This window comes from Lithobates pipiens, unplaced genomic scaffold (assembly GCF_037356315.1).
Source record: "Lithobates pipiens isolate NorthernLeopardFrog02 unplaced genomic scaffold, aLitPip1_a1.2 Scaffold_1, whole genome shotgun sequence".
Classification (NCBI taxonomy): Eukaryota; Metazoa; Chordata; class Amphibia; order Anura; family Ranidae; genus Lithobates; species Lithobates pipiens.
The window spans coordinates 98,903,844-98,923,284 of NW_027507685.1; the positions used below are offsets into that span (position 1 = coordinate 98,903,844).

The window sequence follows — 19,441 nt, forward strand, 5'->3', positions numbered from 1 at the left end:
ATAGTTCTTGGACATTATTTATAATTTTCCTACATGCTAAATAATATACACTGATTTGGGTTATTTTTTTACCAAAGAAATATAGCAGAATACATCTTTGCCTAAATTTATGTCAAAATTAGATTTTATTAGGTGTGTATGTATGTATATATTATACACACACACACACACACACACACACACACACACACACACACACACATTTTATTTATTTATATATATATATATATATATATATATATATATATACCACAAAAAGAGAGCTCTATTTATGTTAAAACAAAATAATATAAATTTCATTTGGATACAGTGTTGCATGACCGTGCAATAGCCAGTAACAGTAGCACAGTGCCGAATAGTAAACAATAAAAATATGCCCTGGTCATGAATGGGGTACAGTCTTTTAGGAGACTGTAGGAGGAGAAAGCAGATTGGCAGAGATATGAGCTTATCACTGTGCTGCCCTTAATTTAAAGACCCAGGTTGGGGGCTCGTCCGGGATCATCAGTTCTCAGAGTTAATGGATTGAATGAACAATAACACTTTCAAAAATCTGCACGTTCGTGAATGCATTTTCAGTTTTTCTACTTGGTTTTAGGTTGCCCCTGCAGTGGTGAATGCATTAACGCAGAGTCAAATGAACCTCAACCCAGAGCTGGATGGCGCTCTTATCCGCGTGCCTGTTCCGCAGTGAGTCATTTTTAGATTTCCTGTAGAATGTAATATAAGACGACTCCAACTGAAAAAGTGGGGAATATTTTAATCCTATTCATTCACACGCGGTAAATTGGCACGCCCTGCCTGTTCCAGCAGCAAGAATGTGTGGTTTCCTGCGGTGGGAATAACGTGTGTTGGAAGAGCTGCAGCTGCTCAGCCCATGCAATGATGGCCGGGTACTGCGGACTCGATGTCTGCTGGCACCTGCTGATCACCCAGCATGGAGGCAGAATGACCGGTTTGCCTATGTATAAAAATAAATAAATAACAAATAAATAAAATAAAAATAAAAAAAAAAGGGCAGATCACCGTTCTGACAGGAGGGAAGGCATGGGTCCTGTCTCTGTCCCCCTGGTAGAAGCATCTCCCCCACTGTTGTAAAACACTGGTTAGGAACACAGTTATCCCTTTGCTTTCCCCTAGATTTTTAACCCTTTCGCAGCCAGTGTCATTAGAACAGTGACAGTGCATATTTTTTTGTATTAGTGTCACTGGTCCCCAAAAAGTGTTAGCATTTCCACCGCAATATCGCAGCCCCGCTATAAGTCGCTGATTACCGCCATTACTAGTAAAATAAATAGATTAAAAAAAAAAAAACTTTTGTGCAAACCATTCAATATACGCATATTGTCAGTCTGACACCCGGCAACTACAATCTCGGTAAAGAGTCTCCGACGGAGACTCTTTACCACGTGATCAACTGTGTCCAATCACGGCTGATCACAGTGTAAATAGCAAGAGCCGGTGATCAGACGCGAGTAGAGGAGAGCCGATCGGCTGCTCCTCTGACAGGGGGGGTCTGTGCTGATCGATTATCAGCACAGCCCCCCTGAGGATGCCCACACTGGACCACCAGGGACGCCACCAGGGAAAAGGTAATCCTCCCTAGACCACCAGGGATGCCAGTCAGCACAATGGATGCCAATCAGTGCCCATAATGGATGCCAATCAGTGCCCACAATGGGCATCACTGATTGGCATCCATTAGTACAGTATAACAACAATGCCGCCTATGAGTGCCCACCTGTGCCGCCTATGAGTGCCCACCTGTGCCGCCTATGAGTGCCCACCTGTGCCGCCTATGAGTGCCCACCTGTGCCGCCTATGAGTGCCCACCTGTGCCGCCTATGAGTGCCCACCTGTGCCGCCTATGAGTGCCCACCTGTGCCGCCTATGAGTGTCCACCCATGCCCATCTGTGCCGCCTATCCATGCCCATCTGTGCCGCCTATCCATGCCCATCTGTGCCGCCTATCCATGCCCATCTGTGCCGCCTATCCATGCCCATCTGTGCCGCCTATCCATGCCCATCTGTGCCGCCCATCCATGCCAATCCGTGCCATCTATCAGTGCCAATTTGTGCCACCTATCAGTGTCCATCCGTGTCGCCTATCAGTGCCACATATCAGTGTCCATCAATGCCACCTCATCAGTGCCACTTCATTGGTGCCACATCATTGGTGCCCATCAGTGTAGCCCCATCAGTGCCCATCAGTGAAGGAGAAAACTTACTTATTTACAAAGTTTTGAAACAAACAAAAAAAACATTTTTTTTTTTAAAAATTTTCGTTATTTTTTTTTATTTGTAGCGCAACAAATAAAAACCGTAGAGGTGATCAAATACCACCAAAAGAAAGCTCTATTTGTGAGAAAAAAATGTTAAAAATTTCATTTGGGTACAGTGTAGCATGACCGCGCAATTGTCATTCAAAGTGTGACAGCGCTGAAAGCTCAAAATTGGTCTGGGCAGGAAGGTGTTTAAGTGCCCTGTATTGAAGTGGTTAACCACTTGCCGCCCGCTCTATAGCAAATAGACGGCGGCAAAGTGGTTGCATAATCCTGACCGGACGTCAATGCCACCTCATCAGTGCCACTTCATTGGTGCCACCTCATCGGTGCCCATCAGTGCCGCCTTATCATTGCCCATCAGTGTAACCCCATCAGTGCCCATCAGTGAAGGAGAAAACTTACTTATTTGCAAAGTTTTGAAACTGAAACAAAAAAAAAACATATTTTTTTTTCAAAATTTTCGGTATTTTTTTATTTGTTTAGCAAAAAATAAAAACCGCAGAGGTGATCAAATACCACCAAAAGAAAGCTCTATTTGTGGGAAACAAATGATAAAAATTTCATTTGGGTACAGTGTAGCATGACCGCGCAATTGTCATTCAAAGTGCGACAGCGCTGAAAGCTCAAAATTGGTCTGGGCAGGAAGTTGTTTAAGTGCCCTGTATTGAAGTGATTAAAAATTGTCCGTCTTTTTGTTTTTTATAGTGCACCGCCATTAATAGTAAAAAAAAAAAAAAAAAAAAAATCGTAATAAAAATGGATATCGATACAGATAGGAGATTCGACATCATGCTGACAATAGCGATCTGCATCCATCGAACCTGTGGTCGAATGTGCCTAACCTTAGCTCTATTAGTCCAAGATTATTCGACAGAGTGAAAAAAAGATTCGACATAGAGAGGAAAGATTCGACGACATAGAGACAATAGCAACAAAGGTTGAAAGGTTGAATGTGCCTAACCTAACTCTATTGGTCCAAGATTATTGGATTTGTCATGAAGATATGACGAAGCAGTTGCCGCGAGTGGACGTTTATGGTCAAACTCTCCGCCCATAGGCTATAGAAGAATTCTAATGTTGGTTGACTAGTAATAATAATTTAATAAATATAATTATTACTAGTGTCATACAACATTAGATTTCTACTATAGCTTGTAGGCGGAACATTCGACCGGAAATGTACGATTGCCGCATCATACAGTTTAGCTGCTCCGTCGAATCTTCTAAGCCCTTGTACACACGGTCGAAGAATCTGTCGGAATGAGTCTTATCAGACCGTGTCATCAGATAATCCGACTGTGTGTGGTATGCATCGGACTGATTCCGTCCGAATCTCCGTCGGACCCAATTTTCCAACATGTTGGAAAGATTTCCCGACCAACTGGGCTGAACGGACCTAATCCGATCATGTGTAGAGCATTTTCATCGGACCAAGTGCCACGCATGCTCAGATCAAATTCCTACATCAAAGCTATTGGCTACTAGCCTGAATGTAGTCCCATCGTAACAAAGATCGGATTTTTCGCCAACTTGGCCCGACCGTGTGTATGCAACAGTTTCGGACACAATCCGTCGGATTAATCCGACGGGCAAAATCCGACGGATTTGGTTGGCAAAATCTCCGACCGTGTGTACGTGGGCTTGGAACATTTGACAGACACCATGAGCCTTCAGTGACAGATTCCACCTTAATTATTTCATATTTTCAGACAAATGCATTTTTTAACGAAACAAAATAAAAAAAAAAAACGAATTTGGGAGTAACTAAATTTATTTTTCACACAAAAACTAAATTCCAAAACAAAATATATTTGTGTGCACATGTCTAATTAATATATCCCCTATTTTGTAGACGCTATAACTTTTGTGCAAACCAATCAATATGAGCTTATTATGATTTTTCTCTTTTTCTTTTTTTTTCCCAAAAATATGTAGAAGAATTGAAGCAGAAAATATAATATATATTTTTTTATTGTATATGTTTTATAACAGAAAGTAAAATACAGTGCCTTGCGAAAGTATTCGGCCCCCTTGAACTTTTCAACCTTTTGCCACATTTCAGGCTTCAAACATAAAGATATAAAAATTTTATTTTTTGTGAAGAATCACCAACAAGTGGGACACAATTGTGAAGTGGAACGAAATCTATTGGATATTTTAAACTTTTTTAGTAAATAAAAAACTGAAAAGTGGTGCGTGCAAAATTATTCGGCCCCTTTACTTTCAGTGCAGCAAACTCACTCCAGAAGTTCAGCGGGGATCTCTGAATGATCCAATGTTGTCCTAAATGACTGGTGATAAATAGAATCCACCTGTGTGTAATCAAGTCTCTGTATAAATGCACATGCTCTGTGATAGTCTCAGGGTTCTGTTGAAAGCGCAGAGAGCATCATGAAGACCAAGGAACACACCAGGCAGGTCCGTAATACTGTTGTGGAAAAGTTTAAAGCCGGATTTGGATACAAAAAGATTTCCCAAGCTTTAAACATCCCAAGGAGCACTGTGCAAGCGATCGTTTTGAAATGGAAGGAGTATCAGACCACTGCAAATCTACCAAGACCTGTCCGTCCCTCTAAACTTTCAGCTCAGACAAGGAAAAGACTGATCAGAGATGCAGCCAAGAGGCCCATGATCACTCTGGATGAACTGCAGAGAACTACAGCTGAGGTGGGAGAGTCTGTCCATAGGACAACAATCAGTCGTACAATGCACAAATCTGGCCTTTATGGAAGAGTGGCAAGAAGAAAGCCATTTCTCAAAGATATCCATAAAAAGTCTTGTCTAAAGTTTGCCACAAGCCACCTGGGAGACACACCAAACATGTGGAAGAAGGTGCTCTGGTCAGATGAAACCAAAATCGAACTTTTTGCCCACAATGCAAAACGATATGTTTGGCGTAAAAGCAACACAGCTCATCACCCTCAACACACCATCCCCACTGTCAAACATGGTGGTGGCAGCATCATGGTTTGGGCCTGCTTTTCTTCAGCAGGGACAGGGAAGATGGTTAACCACTTCCCACCCGGCCAATGCATATATACGGCCGGGTGGGAGCCGTCTACTCCTGATAGGCCGTTCAGGAACGTCCTTCAGGAGTAGCGGGATCGCGCGCGCTCGCGCAGCGGCGCGATCCCGATGTGCTCGTGTCACCCGGACACGGCACATCTCAGATCGGCAGGAGGGCTCTGTGATTGGCCCTCCTGATCACATGACGGCCGTGTCCAATCACGGCCGTCATGTGATGTAAACAAACAGCCGGTTGCTAGGCAATCGGCTCTCCTCTCCTCACACGGAAGTCACCGCTGAGGAGAGGAGAGCACAACGCTGCAGCCGGCTGATGATCAGTGAGTATGGGCTGCTTTTTACAGCTTTTTACTCACTGATCATCAGTGTAGTGTAAACACACAACACACCACACAGTACAAACACAGTCCCCACATATGTCCCCAAAACACACATGTCCCCAAAACATACATGTCCCCAAATAATAAAAACACATGTCCCTAATAATAAAAACATGTCCCCCACATATGTCCCACTAAAATCACATGTCCCAATGATTATCTGCACACATATGTACGTGATCACCTGCACACATATGTACATGATCATTTGCGTACATATGTCCGTGATCACACAAACCAATTATTATACACTTAACGGAATTTTTTTTACCAAAAACATGTAGCAGAATAAATTTTGGCTTAAATTTATGACAAAATTTGATTTTATTGGATTTCTTTTCAAATAGAAAAAAGAAAATATTGTTTTTTTTCCAAATTTCTGCTATTTTTGCGCTTATATCGCAAAAAAAAAAAGGAGTCGTGAATAAATAACACCAAAATAAAGCTCTATTTGTGCGAACAAAATGATAACAATTTCATTTGGGTACAGTGTAGCATGACCGCGCAATTGTCACTGAAAGCGCTAGAGCGCTGAAAGCTGAAAATTGGGCTGGGAAGGAAGGGGGTGAAAGTGCCCCGTATTGTAGTGGTTAAAATTGAGGGGAAGATGGATGCAGCCAAATACAGGACCATTCTGGATGAAAACCTGTTGGAGTCTGCAAAAGACCTGAAACTGGGACGGAGATTTATCTTCCAACAAGACAATGATCCCAAACATACAGCAAAATCTACAAAGGAATGGTTCACAAATAAACGTATCCAGGTGTTAGAATGGCCAAGTCAAAGCCCAGACCTGAATCCAATCGAGAATCTGTGGAAAGAGCTGAAAACTGCTGTTCACAAAATGCTCTCCATCCAACCTCACTGAGCTCGAGCTGTTTTGCAAGGAAGAATGGGCAAGAATTTCAGTCTCTCGATGTGCAAAACTGATAGAGACATACCCCAAGCGACTTGCAGCTGCAATCGCAGCAAAAGGTGGCTCTACAAAGTATTAACGCAAGGGGGCCGAATAATTTTGCACGCCCCACTTTTCATTTTTTTATTAGTTAAAAAAGTTTCAAAAATACAATAGATTTCGTTCCACTTCACAATTGTGTCCCACTTGTTGGTGATTCTTCACAAAAAATAAAAATTTTATATCTTTATGTTTGAAGCCTGAAATATGGCAAAAGGTTGAAAAGTTCAAGGGGGGAGAATACGTTCGCAAGGCACTGTATATGTATATATATATATATAAATATATATATATTTTTTTACCTTTTTCAAAATTGTCCATCTATTTGTTTAAAAAAACGCCCAAACTCCAAAAAACTGCCGTTTTTTGAGCTCCAGTATGCATGGAGCCCATGCACACTGGAGCTCATAAACAGTAGTTTTTTTTAGAGTTTGGGCGTTTTTTGTTTCAAAGCTCATAAACGCCACTCTGTTATCCTATGCGTCCATGTACACATGGACGTTGTTGGACGTTTTATCAGCAGTGGAGTTCATGGGCTGTTTTCTGAACGCCATAAAATCACGTTCAAGAGCAGTACTGGAAACGCCAGACACACCGGTAAAAGGTGTTAAATGAGTGTTAACGCTGTAAAAAGAGCATTAAGCCTTGTTCGGCGTTTCTCTGCCACTTCAAAATCAATGGTTCCCTATGGGAGTCCATTGATTTGAATAGAGGTCGCACCAGAAGTTGGATCATCATGATCCGACTTGCGGTGCGACTTGTGTGCTGAGGATGAAGGGGAACCCTGCCAAAAGGCAAAAAAAAAATTGGCGTGGGGTCCCCCCCAGACGATACCAGACCCTTCGGTCTGGTATGGATTCTAAGGGGAGCCCCCTTCGCTGAAAAAAAGGCAAAAAAATGTCCCCCCCCCCCCCCAAAATCCATACCAGACCCTTATCCGAGCACTTTTTTCAAGGTGAATGGGTAGGGGTACAATTTACCCCATACTCATTCACATAGGGTGGGAGGCCGGGATCTGGGGGCCCCCTTACTAAAGGGGGGCTCCCAGATTCCGATAAGCCCGCAGACCCCGAAACCAACGGGCCAGGGTTGTTGGGAAGGGCCCTTGTCCTCATCAACATGGGGACAGAGTGCTTTGGGGTGGGGGGCGCACGGGCCCCCCCCTGCCCCGAAGCACCCTCCCATGTTGAGGGCATGCGGCCTGGTACGGTTCAAGAGGGGGGGGGGCACTCGCTCGTCCCCACCCCCTTTCCTGACCTGCCGAGCTGCGTGCTCGGATAAGGTTCTGGTGTGGATTTTTGGGGGGGACCCCACGCCATTTTTCTTCGTCGAAGGGGGTTCCCCTTAAAATCCATACTTTACCGAAGGGTCTGGTATCGTCCGAGGGGGGGGGGGAACCCCACGCCAATTTTTTTTTATTTTATTTTTTTCATTTTGGCGGGGGTTCCCCTTCATCCTCGGCACACAAGTCGCACCGCAAGTCGGTTCATGATGATCCAACTTCTGTTGCGGCTTCTATTCAAATTAATGGGCTCCCATAGGGAACCATTGATTTTGAATAGAGGCAGAGAATCGCAGCTAAAAGCTAGCGCTGCTGAACGTGCATTAACGGCAATGCAAAACGCTGATAAAATCACGTTTTCTGCCAGCAATCTGGCGTCCAGAAACAGCTTTTTTTGAGCTCCAGTGTGCATGGAACCTTATAGTGCACCGCCATTACTAGGAGAAAAAAAAATCTTAATAAAAATGTCATAAATATATCCCCTATTTTGTAGATGCTTTTGCGCAAACCAATCAATATGCGCTTATTGCGATATTTTTGGTAAAAAAAAATGTAGAATACATATTGGCTGAAACTGATGCCCTTTTTTTTTTTTTTTTTTGGCAGGGTTCCCCTTCATCCTATATATTTTAATATAGGAAAAAGTAAAACTTCTTTTTTTTAATTTTATTTGCTTATAGCGCAAAAAAAATAAAAACCGCAGAGGTGATGAAATACCAGCAAAAGAAAGCTGTATTTATTTGGGTACATTGTCGCACGACCGCGCAATTGTCGGTTAAAGTACCACAGTGCCGTATTGCAAAAAAATTACCTGGCCATGAAGGGGGGGATCAGATCTTCCGGAGGTCAAGTGTTTAATAAGTTAGCACGGCGTATACAGTGCAAAGTACAGAAGTCCCCACAGCAGCCAATCAGATTTCAGTTTATTGCGGTCAGTTGACTGCGATAAAAGGGCTGTGCACTACCTTGGTAAATATCTTTCTTTCTGTGTCTCTCCAATAATCTCTTATGCATGATTTATTTGTCAGGGTAACGCGGGAGCACAGAGAGAATTTGGCAAAGCTGGCCAAACAGCTGACCAACAAATCGAAGGATTCTCTGCGGAAGATCCGCACCTCGGCTGTTCAGGAGGTAAAAAGGTCCAAGGATACGGTATCGGAGGACACCATTAGACTGCTAGAGAAACAGGTAAGGCGGCGATTAGGCCAAGGCTTTTGGTTCTGCTTGACTGCGTAGCAATGGCAGTTGGTGACGTTTTTTTGACCCTTCCCACTTCTCTCAGAAACCCCACCCACCCCTTATAGGCTCCACCCACTCGTTCCAACTTTTTTTTTTTTTTTTTGCTCCTTTCTTTCTTAACGATGCTCATGCTGATCTCCGGCCTGCCAGACTAGCCAGTACAACTGTGCCAGCCAGCCCAGCAGATGATGTGAGCCAGTGTCCCCCCGGTTGATGAGCATCTTTATTTTTTCTTTTTTTTTCTTATCTACCTAGCAACAGCAGCAGAAAGAGGAAAAACTGACTGGAAAAAAATAATTACATTGTTTGTTTTTATTTGTGATTATTTTAATTTTTTTTTTCCTGCAACAAAACTGGTGCAGGAAAGGAGAAGTCAGAGTCTAGGATTACACCTACTGGCACGAGGGGAGGGATTGATGGTTGTATTATTGATTTTCGTGCCGTAGTTTGTCGCCATTCCACGAGCATGCGCAATTTTAAAGCGTGACATGTTAGGGTATCTATTTACTCGGTGTAATATCATCTTTCACATTATCCTAAAAAAAATTGCCGTAACTGTTGTTTTTTTTATTTTCTTTTTTATTTTTCTATTCATAAAAGTGTATCCCCCCCCCCCCAAAACAATGCGTTTGAAAGACTGCTGAGCAATACCGCGTGACAAACTATTGCAACGATCGCCATTTTATTCTCTGGGGGTCTCTGCTAAAAAATAAAAATAAAATAATAATGTTTGGGGGATTTTCTAGCAAAAAGTGCCAGAAAAAACCTGGTCAGCAAGTGGTTTATGGGTTCATCACTGCTGGTAGTAGGAGCAAGCCTGGCTTCTGCTGGTATTGCATACCTAACCGAGCCTGTTATTTGCAGATCCAACAGATGACAGAAGGCACGGTAGCAGAAATGGACAAGCAGTTGGCATCAAAGACTAAGGATCTCTTGGAATAAAGAGGACGGGATGCCTGTGAAGTGGTTGGCGGCTGGCGAGATACAGAGAAGAGACTGGGCCAGACCGGCAACGATGCAGATATAGACCACATGGAAGATTCCCTTCACTGCATTGTGGAAAATAGGCGACCCAAGCCAATTTATCAAGTAAAATTCATGAGCTTGATTGTTCTGACACAGAGACCACATTGGGCTTCATGTCAGTTGTCTTTGGATATCTTTAAATGTTTTTTGCCTGTTTGGCTTTTTTTAGTAAATCCACCCCATTGTCACATGAGCAAAGGAAACCATATCTCCTCAAAGATGAATAGAAAAGGATGCTGTTCTCCCAACCAGCCCAGGCAAGGTAGAGTTAAGAAGCAGCTCCAGCCTACATTTCTCTGCCAGACCATCCCCCCCGACATGTTTTGTCCTGCCCACCAGGAGGACGAAACATGTTGGAGTGTGGTCTGGTGGAGAAATGTAGGCTGAGGCCGTTTCTTCTACCTTGCATGGGGCTAGTTGAGAGAGCGGCGTTCCTTTCTATTCATGGTGTTGATTTACTAAAGGCAAATAGACTGTGCATTTTGTAAAGTGCAGCTGCTACAGAGTTTAGTAAATGAGCGGAAGCTCTGCTGCCTTCCATCATCCAATCATGTGCAGGCAAAAATGTTTTTTTTTTTTTTTTTTTTTTCAATTTCATTCTGCTTGCATGTGATTGGGTACTATTTGCAAAAGTGAAGCTTTACTTCAATTACTAATCTCTGGAGCAACTGCACTTGCAGAGTGCACAGTCTATTTGCCTTTAGTAAATCAACCCCTATAGTCATTTGGCCCAGGCAGGGCAAGGTAACCCTATCTCGGCAAAGATAAATAGAAATGACGCCGCTCTCCCAACGTGGCATGGTTAAGAATCGACCTCCGCCTACATTTCTCTGCCAGACCACACCCCCTGACACATTTTCCTCTGCCCACTGGAGGATGAAACACGTCGGGAGTGTGATCTGGCAGAGAAATGTAGGCTGAGGCCGCTTCTTAATTTGCACGGGTTGGTTGGGAGTGTAGCGGACCTATCTATTTATGGGGTTGATTTACCATAGGCAGACTTTGCAAAGTGTAGCTGCACCAGAGCTTGTACCAAAAGTCCCTCCCTCTACGTGTTTCGTCACATCCAGACATCTTCAGGAAATGGATCAGCTGGGACCATCTCCGCTCTCTTAGTTGATTCAATTAACTCTTTGGCTCTTGTCACATCTCAGCGTTTTGGAGGCTGACTTCCATCATCCAATCATGCTCAAGCAAAGATGCTGTTTGTTTCTTTTCCTTGCATGTGATTGGGTACTTATTTGTGAAGCTCCTCCTCATTTACTAAGCTCTGGAGCAACTGCAGATTGCACAGTCTATTTGCCTTTAATAAATCACCTGACCCAGGCAGGGCAAGGTAACCATATATCTGCAAAGATAAATAGAAAGGACACCGCTCTCCCAACCAGCCTGTGCAAGGTAGAGTATAGAAGCAGCCTCAGTCTACATTTCTCTGCCACCTCCCTGACATATTTTGCCCTGGCCACCGGGGGGACGAAATGCGCTGGGTGTACCCAGGCAATCGAATGTAGGCTGAGGCTGCTTCTTCTACCTTGACATGGGCTGGTTGGGAGAGCGGCGTCCTTTCTATTCATATATGTGTTACTTCCTGGCACACCGCCACCCTCTTCTCTGTGGACCTAAGGGAGGAGGCTCCTCTTTATCCTCTGAGTGGCGCTCCAAGTTCATTACCTATACCATTGCAAAGGCCACCCTTCTCCCCCATCCCCCTATAGTTACTACCCCTTCCTCTTGTCATAGCTGGCAACACTACCCAGGGCTCCCAGATGTTGGTGAGCATAAGATCTGCTCCCCCCCTAGCGATGGTCCAATGGCAGAAAACTTCCCTCTTACATTAATGCTTACTCTGTTGAATTCGGATGAAAGGTATGTTTACCAGCCACAGACAATGCTGTGTATGTATATTATATATATAATCTATATATATTCTGGAAACAATTTGTTTATAAATGACTCGAATAATTTCAATAAAGATCATATTTTTTTTGTTAACCTGTTGTGTGTCAGTATTTGTACAACGCACTCTCTGTGTCACTTCTGTACTGCTTTACTTATCCCCTTCCCACCTAAGGGTAAAACAAATCTTAAATTAATTGTAAGGGTTTTGCACAGAGCGGTCCCGATCCTCCTTTTCTGGGGTCCCCTGGCTACTCCTCCTCCTCATTGGGTGTACAGTTTTACTAACGCATCATCACAACTACTTTGTGCATCCAGGTGGATTATACCAAGTTTTTTCAAACTCTATTTTATTGGGGAGGGGGGCTGCATCAGCAGTCTGGTTGCCCTCAAAGGGCCAGTTGTATCTGTAATGCCGCGTACACACGATCAAACAATTCGGTGAAAAAGTCCGGCGTACTCAAGTCCGCCGGACAATCCCCCCGTGTGTAGGCTCCGGCGGACTTTTTTTTACCCAAAAGTACGGCGGACTTAAAGTAGTTTTGCACTCCAATCTTTCCGCCGGACTCGCATTTCGGCGGACAATCGGGCCGTGTGTGCCAGTCCGCCGTACTTTTGAAATGAACTGACTTTTTCCGCCCGGAGAAAAGTCCGCTCATTTTGAGCGCGTCTCCAGGTAGCCGGGGCCAGCGAAGGAGGCGTCGCTGGTCCCGTCACCTGGTATGGACTTAAAGGGGAATTTTTCGGCGTAGGGGTCCCCCCAAGTCCACATCAGACCTTTATTCGAGCACGCTACCCGGCCGGCCAGGAAAGGGGGTGGGGACGAGCAAGCGCCCCCCCCTCCTGAGCCGTGCCAGGCCGCGTGCCCTCAACATGGGGGGTGCCTTGGGGAAGGGGGAGCCGCGTGGCCCCCCCACCCCAAAGCACCTTGTCCCCATGTTGATGAGGACAAGGGCCTCTTCCCGACAACCCTGGCCGTTGGTTGTCGGGGTCTGCAGGTGGGGGGCTTATCGGAATCCGGGAGCCCCCTTTAATAAGGGGGCCCCCGGATACCGGCCCCCCACCCTATGTGAATGAGTATGGGGTACAATGTACCCCTACCCATTCACCTGTTAAAAAAAAAACATAACACACAAGGGTTAAAATAGTTTATTGCACAGCTCCGGGGGTCTTCCGTCTTCGGGGGTCTTCTCGCCGGACTCCTCCGCTATCTTCTTGTAGCTCTTTTGCTAGCGGAGGAGCCCGGCTTTCTTCTTCGCCGCCGCCCTCTTCTTCCGACTTCGGGGGTCTTGTCCCCCTCTTTGGGGGTCTTGTCCCCCTCTTCGGTTCTTCTTGTTGGGCCACCACGCCTTCTTCTAGCTCTTTTACAGGCGGTGGCCCGGTCTTCTGTCGCCGTCTTCTGTTCTTCTGTTCTCTTCTTCCCTTCTTCTCTTCTTTTCTTCTCTTCAGATGTTGCCTCGTCGCTCTCTCTGCTCACAATGACGGGGGCACGGCGCGCGGCGACTTATATAGGGACATCACCGGATGATGTCCCCGCCTATTATGATGTCATCCTCTGGGACTGTGACATCATAATAGGCGGGGACATCATCCGGTGATGTCCCTATATAAGTCGCCGCGCGCCGTGTCCCCGTCATTGTGAGCAGAGAGAGCGACGAGGCAACATCTGAAGAGAAGAAAAGAAGAGAACAGAAGATGGCGACAGAAGACCGGGCCACTGCCTGTAAAAGAGCTAGAAGAAGGCGCGGTGGCCCGGCAAGAAGAACTGAAGAGGGGGACAAGACCTCCGGAGTCTGAAGAAGAGGGCGGCGGCGGCGAAGAAAAAAGCCGGGCTCCTCCGCTAGCAAAAGAGCTAGCAGAAGATAGCGGAGGAGTCCGGCGAGAAGACCCCCGAAGACGGAAGACCCCCGGAACTGTGCAATAAACTATTTTAACCCTTGTGTGTTGTGTTTTATTTTTACTTTTTTCCACAGGTGAATGGGTAGGGGTACATTGTACCCCATACCTGCCCCCCCACCCTATGTGAATGAGTATCTGGGGGCCCCCTTATTAAAGGGGGCTCCCGGATTCCGATAAGCCCCCACTCGCAGACCCCGACAACCAATGGCCAGGGTTGTCGGGAAGAGGCCCTTGTCCTCATGAACATGGGGACAAGGTGCTTTGGGGTGGGGGGGCCAGCAGCGCCCCCTTCCCCAAGGCACCCCCATGTTGAGGTCACCCCCTTTCCTGGCCGGGCTGGGTAACGTGCTCGGACAAGGGTCTGATGTGGACTTAGGGGGGACCCCCACACCGATTTTTCAGCGTAGGGGTTCCCCTTTAAGTTCATACCAGGTGATGGGGCCAGCGACGCCTCCTTCGCTGGTCCCGGCTACCTGGAGACGCGCTCAAAATGAGCGGACTTTCCTTCGCGTGAGTCCGTTCATTTCAAAAGTACGGCGGATAGTCCGGCAGACTTAGTAAGCCATATTAGTCCGCTGAAAAAGTGCCGTGTGTGGGCAAGTAGCTCATTCGGAAAGTCCGTCAGACTAAGTCCGCCGGATAGTTGGCTACGTGTGTACGCGGCATAAGACATATGGCATAAGATATATGCATCTACTTTTATTATTCAAGTGTGCGCTGCACACAGGGTTCAGAGTTCAGGGCTGCTCTCCATATTCTTCCGGGTTCTGTGTCTCCTGAATTCACATTGGCTGGAAGATGAGGTGGTACAAGGGGGGGAATGCTGGAAGGGTATTGTTGAATATTGGAAGGAGAACTCGTGTTCCTCTGACCCACTAGCAGAATGGGGAGGCCTTCAAGACCATGACGTTGAGGGGGTACTTTTATGTCCATTACTGGTATTTTACGTAAAAATACTTAACATACTGTGGAATTGGAGACAGCCATGACCTCTGCAGAAACCAATAATGCCAATGACCCTAGTACACGTGATACTTGGCTACAGTCCCGCAGAGAATATGAGCTCCGCCTCTTAGACCATACACAATAATGCATGCTGCACTCTACCCAAAACTTATTTGAGCATGGTAATAAGGCCCGCCTTTTAGCTTACTCTACTAGGCTGGAACACTCCGCTATCTCTCTTCCTCATATCATGACTGCACAGGGCCAGATTAGTGACACCCCCAGGGATGTTATGGAAACTTTTGTAGACTTATATTCAGATAAAGTAGATTACATCGACTCTCTGGCCCAGATCTCTCTCCCCTCCCTGTCGGCTGAAGGGGGGGGGGGGGACTGGAGTCTCCTCTCTCTGTTGAGGATTTCGCTGTAGCCATTTCGTGACTACCGACACATAAGACACCAGGACTAGCCGGTTTCCAAGGTGAATGGTACACCCAGTTTCAGCAACTACTATGCCCCTTTCTTTTGCACACATACAAGAAAGCCCTAGACATTGGAACCCCCCCCCCAAGCGGGAAGCCGTGATTATTGTTATTGAGACCACATAAGGACTCCCCTTAAGTGTGACTCCGCCTGATTTCTCTTATAAATGTGGATGTTAAAATCCTACCCAAAGTTCTGGCCAATCGAAAAAAAAACACTATGGTTGCTGACCTGGTCAAGAGTGATCAAGGAGGCTTTATTCCTGGTAGGTCCATGAGAATGATTATTCGCAGACTGTTCCATAATCTACAGTATCCTCATGACTGTCACCCTACCTGTGCCAGCCTCTTGACAGCGTGGAATGGCCATATCTGTTTCAGGTACTGCAGCGCTATTGCTTCGGACCCCGCATTATAGCCTGGATAAGACTCCTGTACACCTCCCATATGCGTCAACTCTCTTATTACTGACCCCTTTCCCTTTACCAGGGGCACTAGACAGGGTTGTCCGTTGTCACCACTCCTGTTTGCTCTGGCCATGGAACCCCTTGCAGTTGGCATTCAATGATCCCCATTAATTAAAGGCCTTCCTATTGCTATGATAGAAGAACGAGTTTCACTGTACGTGGATGACACTCTGATTTATTTGGCTGATACCCGTGATTCGCTGGGGTTGTTGCTCTCCGAGATCGGCGTATTTTGTGACTATTCTAGATTCAGGGTGAACTGGGACAAATCATCTCTTTCCATTGAAACATGATGCAACCTTGCAGCTTCACCCGGACTCCAGATTGCAAGTGGTGTCCTCTTTTAGATACTTAGGGGTTCTAGTGCAACTCCCTCTAACCTCTTACATTAAGAACCTGTGTCCCCTGTTGATCCAGCTACAAATACAAACTAAACAGTGGATGGACCTCATGGGTAGGGCCAATACTCTAGGTAGATTATAATAGTTTTAAAAGGATCTATGTTCTAGCCAACTTCCCTTGTAAAATCCCCAAATCCATTTTCAGGCGGATAGATACAATTTGTGCGACATTCCTCTGGAACGTGTTGTGGAAATTTTATGAAGATGTATCTTAACCGCTTGCCGACCAGCTGCCGCAGTTGTACTATGGCAGAATGGCACGGCTTGGCAAAACTATATTGTGCAGCGTCGCTTCTCCCTGTGGACACTTTGGGACCCGTGTGACCAGCGGTCTCTATCGCTGCTGGGCTCCCGCGATCGCCACTGAGACATGGAGAACCCGGAAAACAGTTTCCGGTTCTCTGAGTGGAGAAGTGACAGATTGTCTGTTCATACACTGTTATCTTCCCTGCACAGTCACGCTGGTTGAGATCTGTTTGGTAGTGAAAAGCTCCTTGGGGATGTAGAGAAGTGTTTGCAGAGTGGGGATATGTCCACCAGCAAAGGCCCCTGTCTGATGAACAGAATGATCGTTGGGGGGGGGGGGGGGGGGGGGTGTTTGCTCTGCAAAGACATTATCGGCTTAGCGGATGTAAACTTGTGTCACCCCTGTGTGCCTCATCAACACATTTGGGGGGCCAGGGCATGCCCCTGCAGATAATCTACCATCCACAGGGATGGTAGTATAATCTGGGGTATGCATTGTTCTCTGAACAACGCAAAATTAGGATTCACGCCAATGGTATTCATGAATTCAAGCCATGTGGCTTCCCTTGTCTAGCTGAAGATGATAGCTTATAGAGACAGGGGGTGGGAAATCGTACACACTGCCCCCACCCATAAGACTGCCCTAGTCATTGTTGAGATTTGTCTAACTCCTTTGGAGGAATGCCTGTGCTTGATTGGCCAATTGTGAAACCATCAGGCTATATAAATAAAATTGGCTCAGAGGTTCAGGTCAGTTGGAGGACCGATGGAGCTAAGATGCTGACTATGTTGGTTTGTATGGGAAAATGCGGGAGACACGGGTTGTTTAAAGATGCATTATACCAAAAGGCTGAAAGGGCGCTTAATAGCGAAAAAGAGTATAGTGTTTTTTCCACGACAAATGGCAGGCCCCCTAGAGTGGCATTGGAAACACTGAGACTGTCAACACATCTGACGGGCCTGGCGTTTCCTAATTTCTACATGTTCTATTTAGCCTCCTAACTAATCCATATTCATGACTGGCTGCACCCGGTTGCGGCGAATGCCTGTACCACCACCGAGGGAGCTATTGCTTCCTCTCTAGAGAGACCCTCCATATTATTGTAGAGGCCATCCGGGCTAGTTACCTCACTTTCCCTATACCGATTTCACAAATTTCGAAAATCCCCTGGTCAACCTCCCCAAATAACCCTCTATGGTTCAACACCAACTTGCAGGAACTGTACTCTTTACCTGATTCACAACATTGGTATGCTAGAGGAGTCAAATACTTGTGTCATCTAGACAATGCACAAAGATTTTAATAATTTCAACAACTGTGCACTGATTTCAACTTACCAAGCTCATATTTGTTCTTTTACTATCAAGCTCCGCCATGCCCTTCGTGCTCAGTTCTGTTTTCTAGACAATACTATCCTCATGCTACCATTTGAGACAATGCTAAAACACCCTGACCCCTACTAAACTAAATTTCCACTTATTATGCCCCCATGACTAATTGCAACCCAAGGTTTAGAAAAGTCCAGAAGAAATAGTCTTCTATGGACATCCACTTTACTCAAGATGACGGGTCAGAATTCAGTGACACGTACAAATCCTCAGTGATATCTTCCAGGGATCGGATAATACACTTTAAAATCTTCCACCTTAACCCTGCTAGGCTGCATAGAATGGGGTCGCCTCCCACAGCTGATTGTTTTAGAGGATGTGGACAGGTGGCAGACTTCCTCCACTGTTTCTGATCTTGTCCGGTGGTGCAGAGCTTCTGGGTGGAGATAGGTTTCTTACTCTCTTCTGCACTGGGTCTGCCAAACATTATACACCCCAAGAATTGCCTCTTGGGCATTTTTGGTGACTTTCTTAGCACAGCATGATATACACGACTCCTCCGCATCCTGTATTTCTACGCAAAGAAGTCTCTTTTGCTATCATGGACACCTCTGAAGTCCCTTTGGTTGAAATTAATTAATGATTCCTTACTGTTAGATAAACTTACATTTGAGATTCGTAAAACTACTAAAACCTTTCACAAGATATCGGGCAGATGGATAGCTTAGTCCTTTCACCCTTACCACAGAGTATTTGCCTTGTTATTTACTATCCTTACGTTAATACAGTGAAGTGCATGACTTATCTGGTTGCCTTTCAAACCTGAAGACATATCTGATAGTCATTTCCTGTACCATTGCAGTTAATTTTAGTGAATGCTCAAGTGTATCACGTTTCTGTACTTTGTCTGCCAATTGGTTTTCAAAACTCAATAAAAAGTCCTATTTTCTATGGTGCCATAAGAAATTGAAACCCTCAATATTTATCCCCGCCACTTTCACACCCATTTTTGCCCTGTGGGATATTTTAAGACGACACTCCCAATTGACTTCCCCTTGAGCCTTTAATGCATCTTTTCCAGAACTCTGCATTCCCACCAGGGATGTAAATGCGATCCTTTTGTTGAGACACCAGCTGAAGGCTTTGTCATTTCCTCCGACCTTTGGGCCCACCTCTCCAAAGCATACTGTATTAGGAAAATTGGACATGCCACCCTCTGAACTCTCTCATTTCACCCAGATTTCCAATTCCCTTCAAAAACTTTGAAGGAGGGGGGGAATCACGGTAATCTATGGGGCTCTGTCCACTACTCATGCCAAGACTTCCTTCATGTTAGCCTGGGAATCCGACCTCTTTCAACATTGGGAACTGAAGACATGGAATGGGAACACTAGCAAGGAACAATAAAGCAGGTATAAAATAAAAAGTGCACAACACCTTATATTCTTCATCTTTTTGGGAGCCAAGCTTACCTTAGCCAAAGCTTGGAAAAAGCCAATGGTTTCTGTTTTGGCTGCCAAAAGAAAAATTACTTGGATCGTGGCTCAAGAGAAGACAGCAGGCACACTCTTGGATCGCACCGAGA

At 45.5% G+C, this 19,441-nt stretch overlaps 1 protein-coding gene across 3 annotated transcripts in view; it reads left to right on the forward strand.

Moving 5' to 3' along the window:
• The window catches only part of MRRF (mitochondrial ribosome recycling factor), a 21,209-nt gene extending 9,026 nt beyond the window's left edge, over positions 1-12,183 (forward strand). For all 3 annotated transcript variants that reach the window (XM_077467096.1, XM_077467152.1, XM_077467190.1), the window contains exons 5-7: positions 599-690; positions 8,955-9,114; positions 10,030-12,183. In XM_077467096.1, the coding sequence (XP_077323222.1) occupies positions 599-690; positions 8,955-9,114; positions 10,030-10,107 (330 nt within the window). In that variant the 3' untranslated portion in view covers positions 10,108-12,183. The remainder of the gene's footprint in view (positions 1-598; positions 691-8,954; positions 9,115-10,029) is intronic.
• Positions 12,184-19,441: the final 7,258 nt, after the last annotated feature.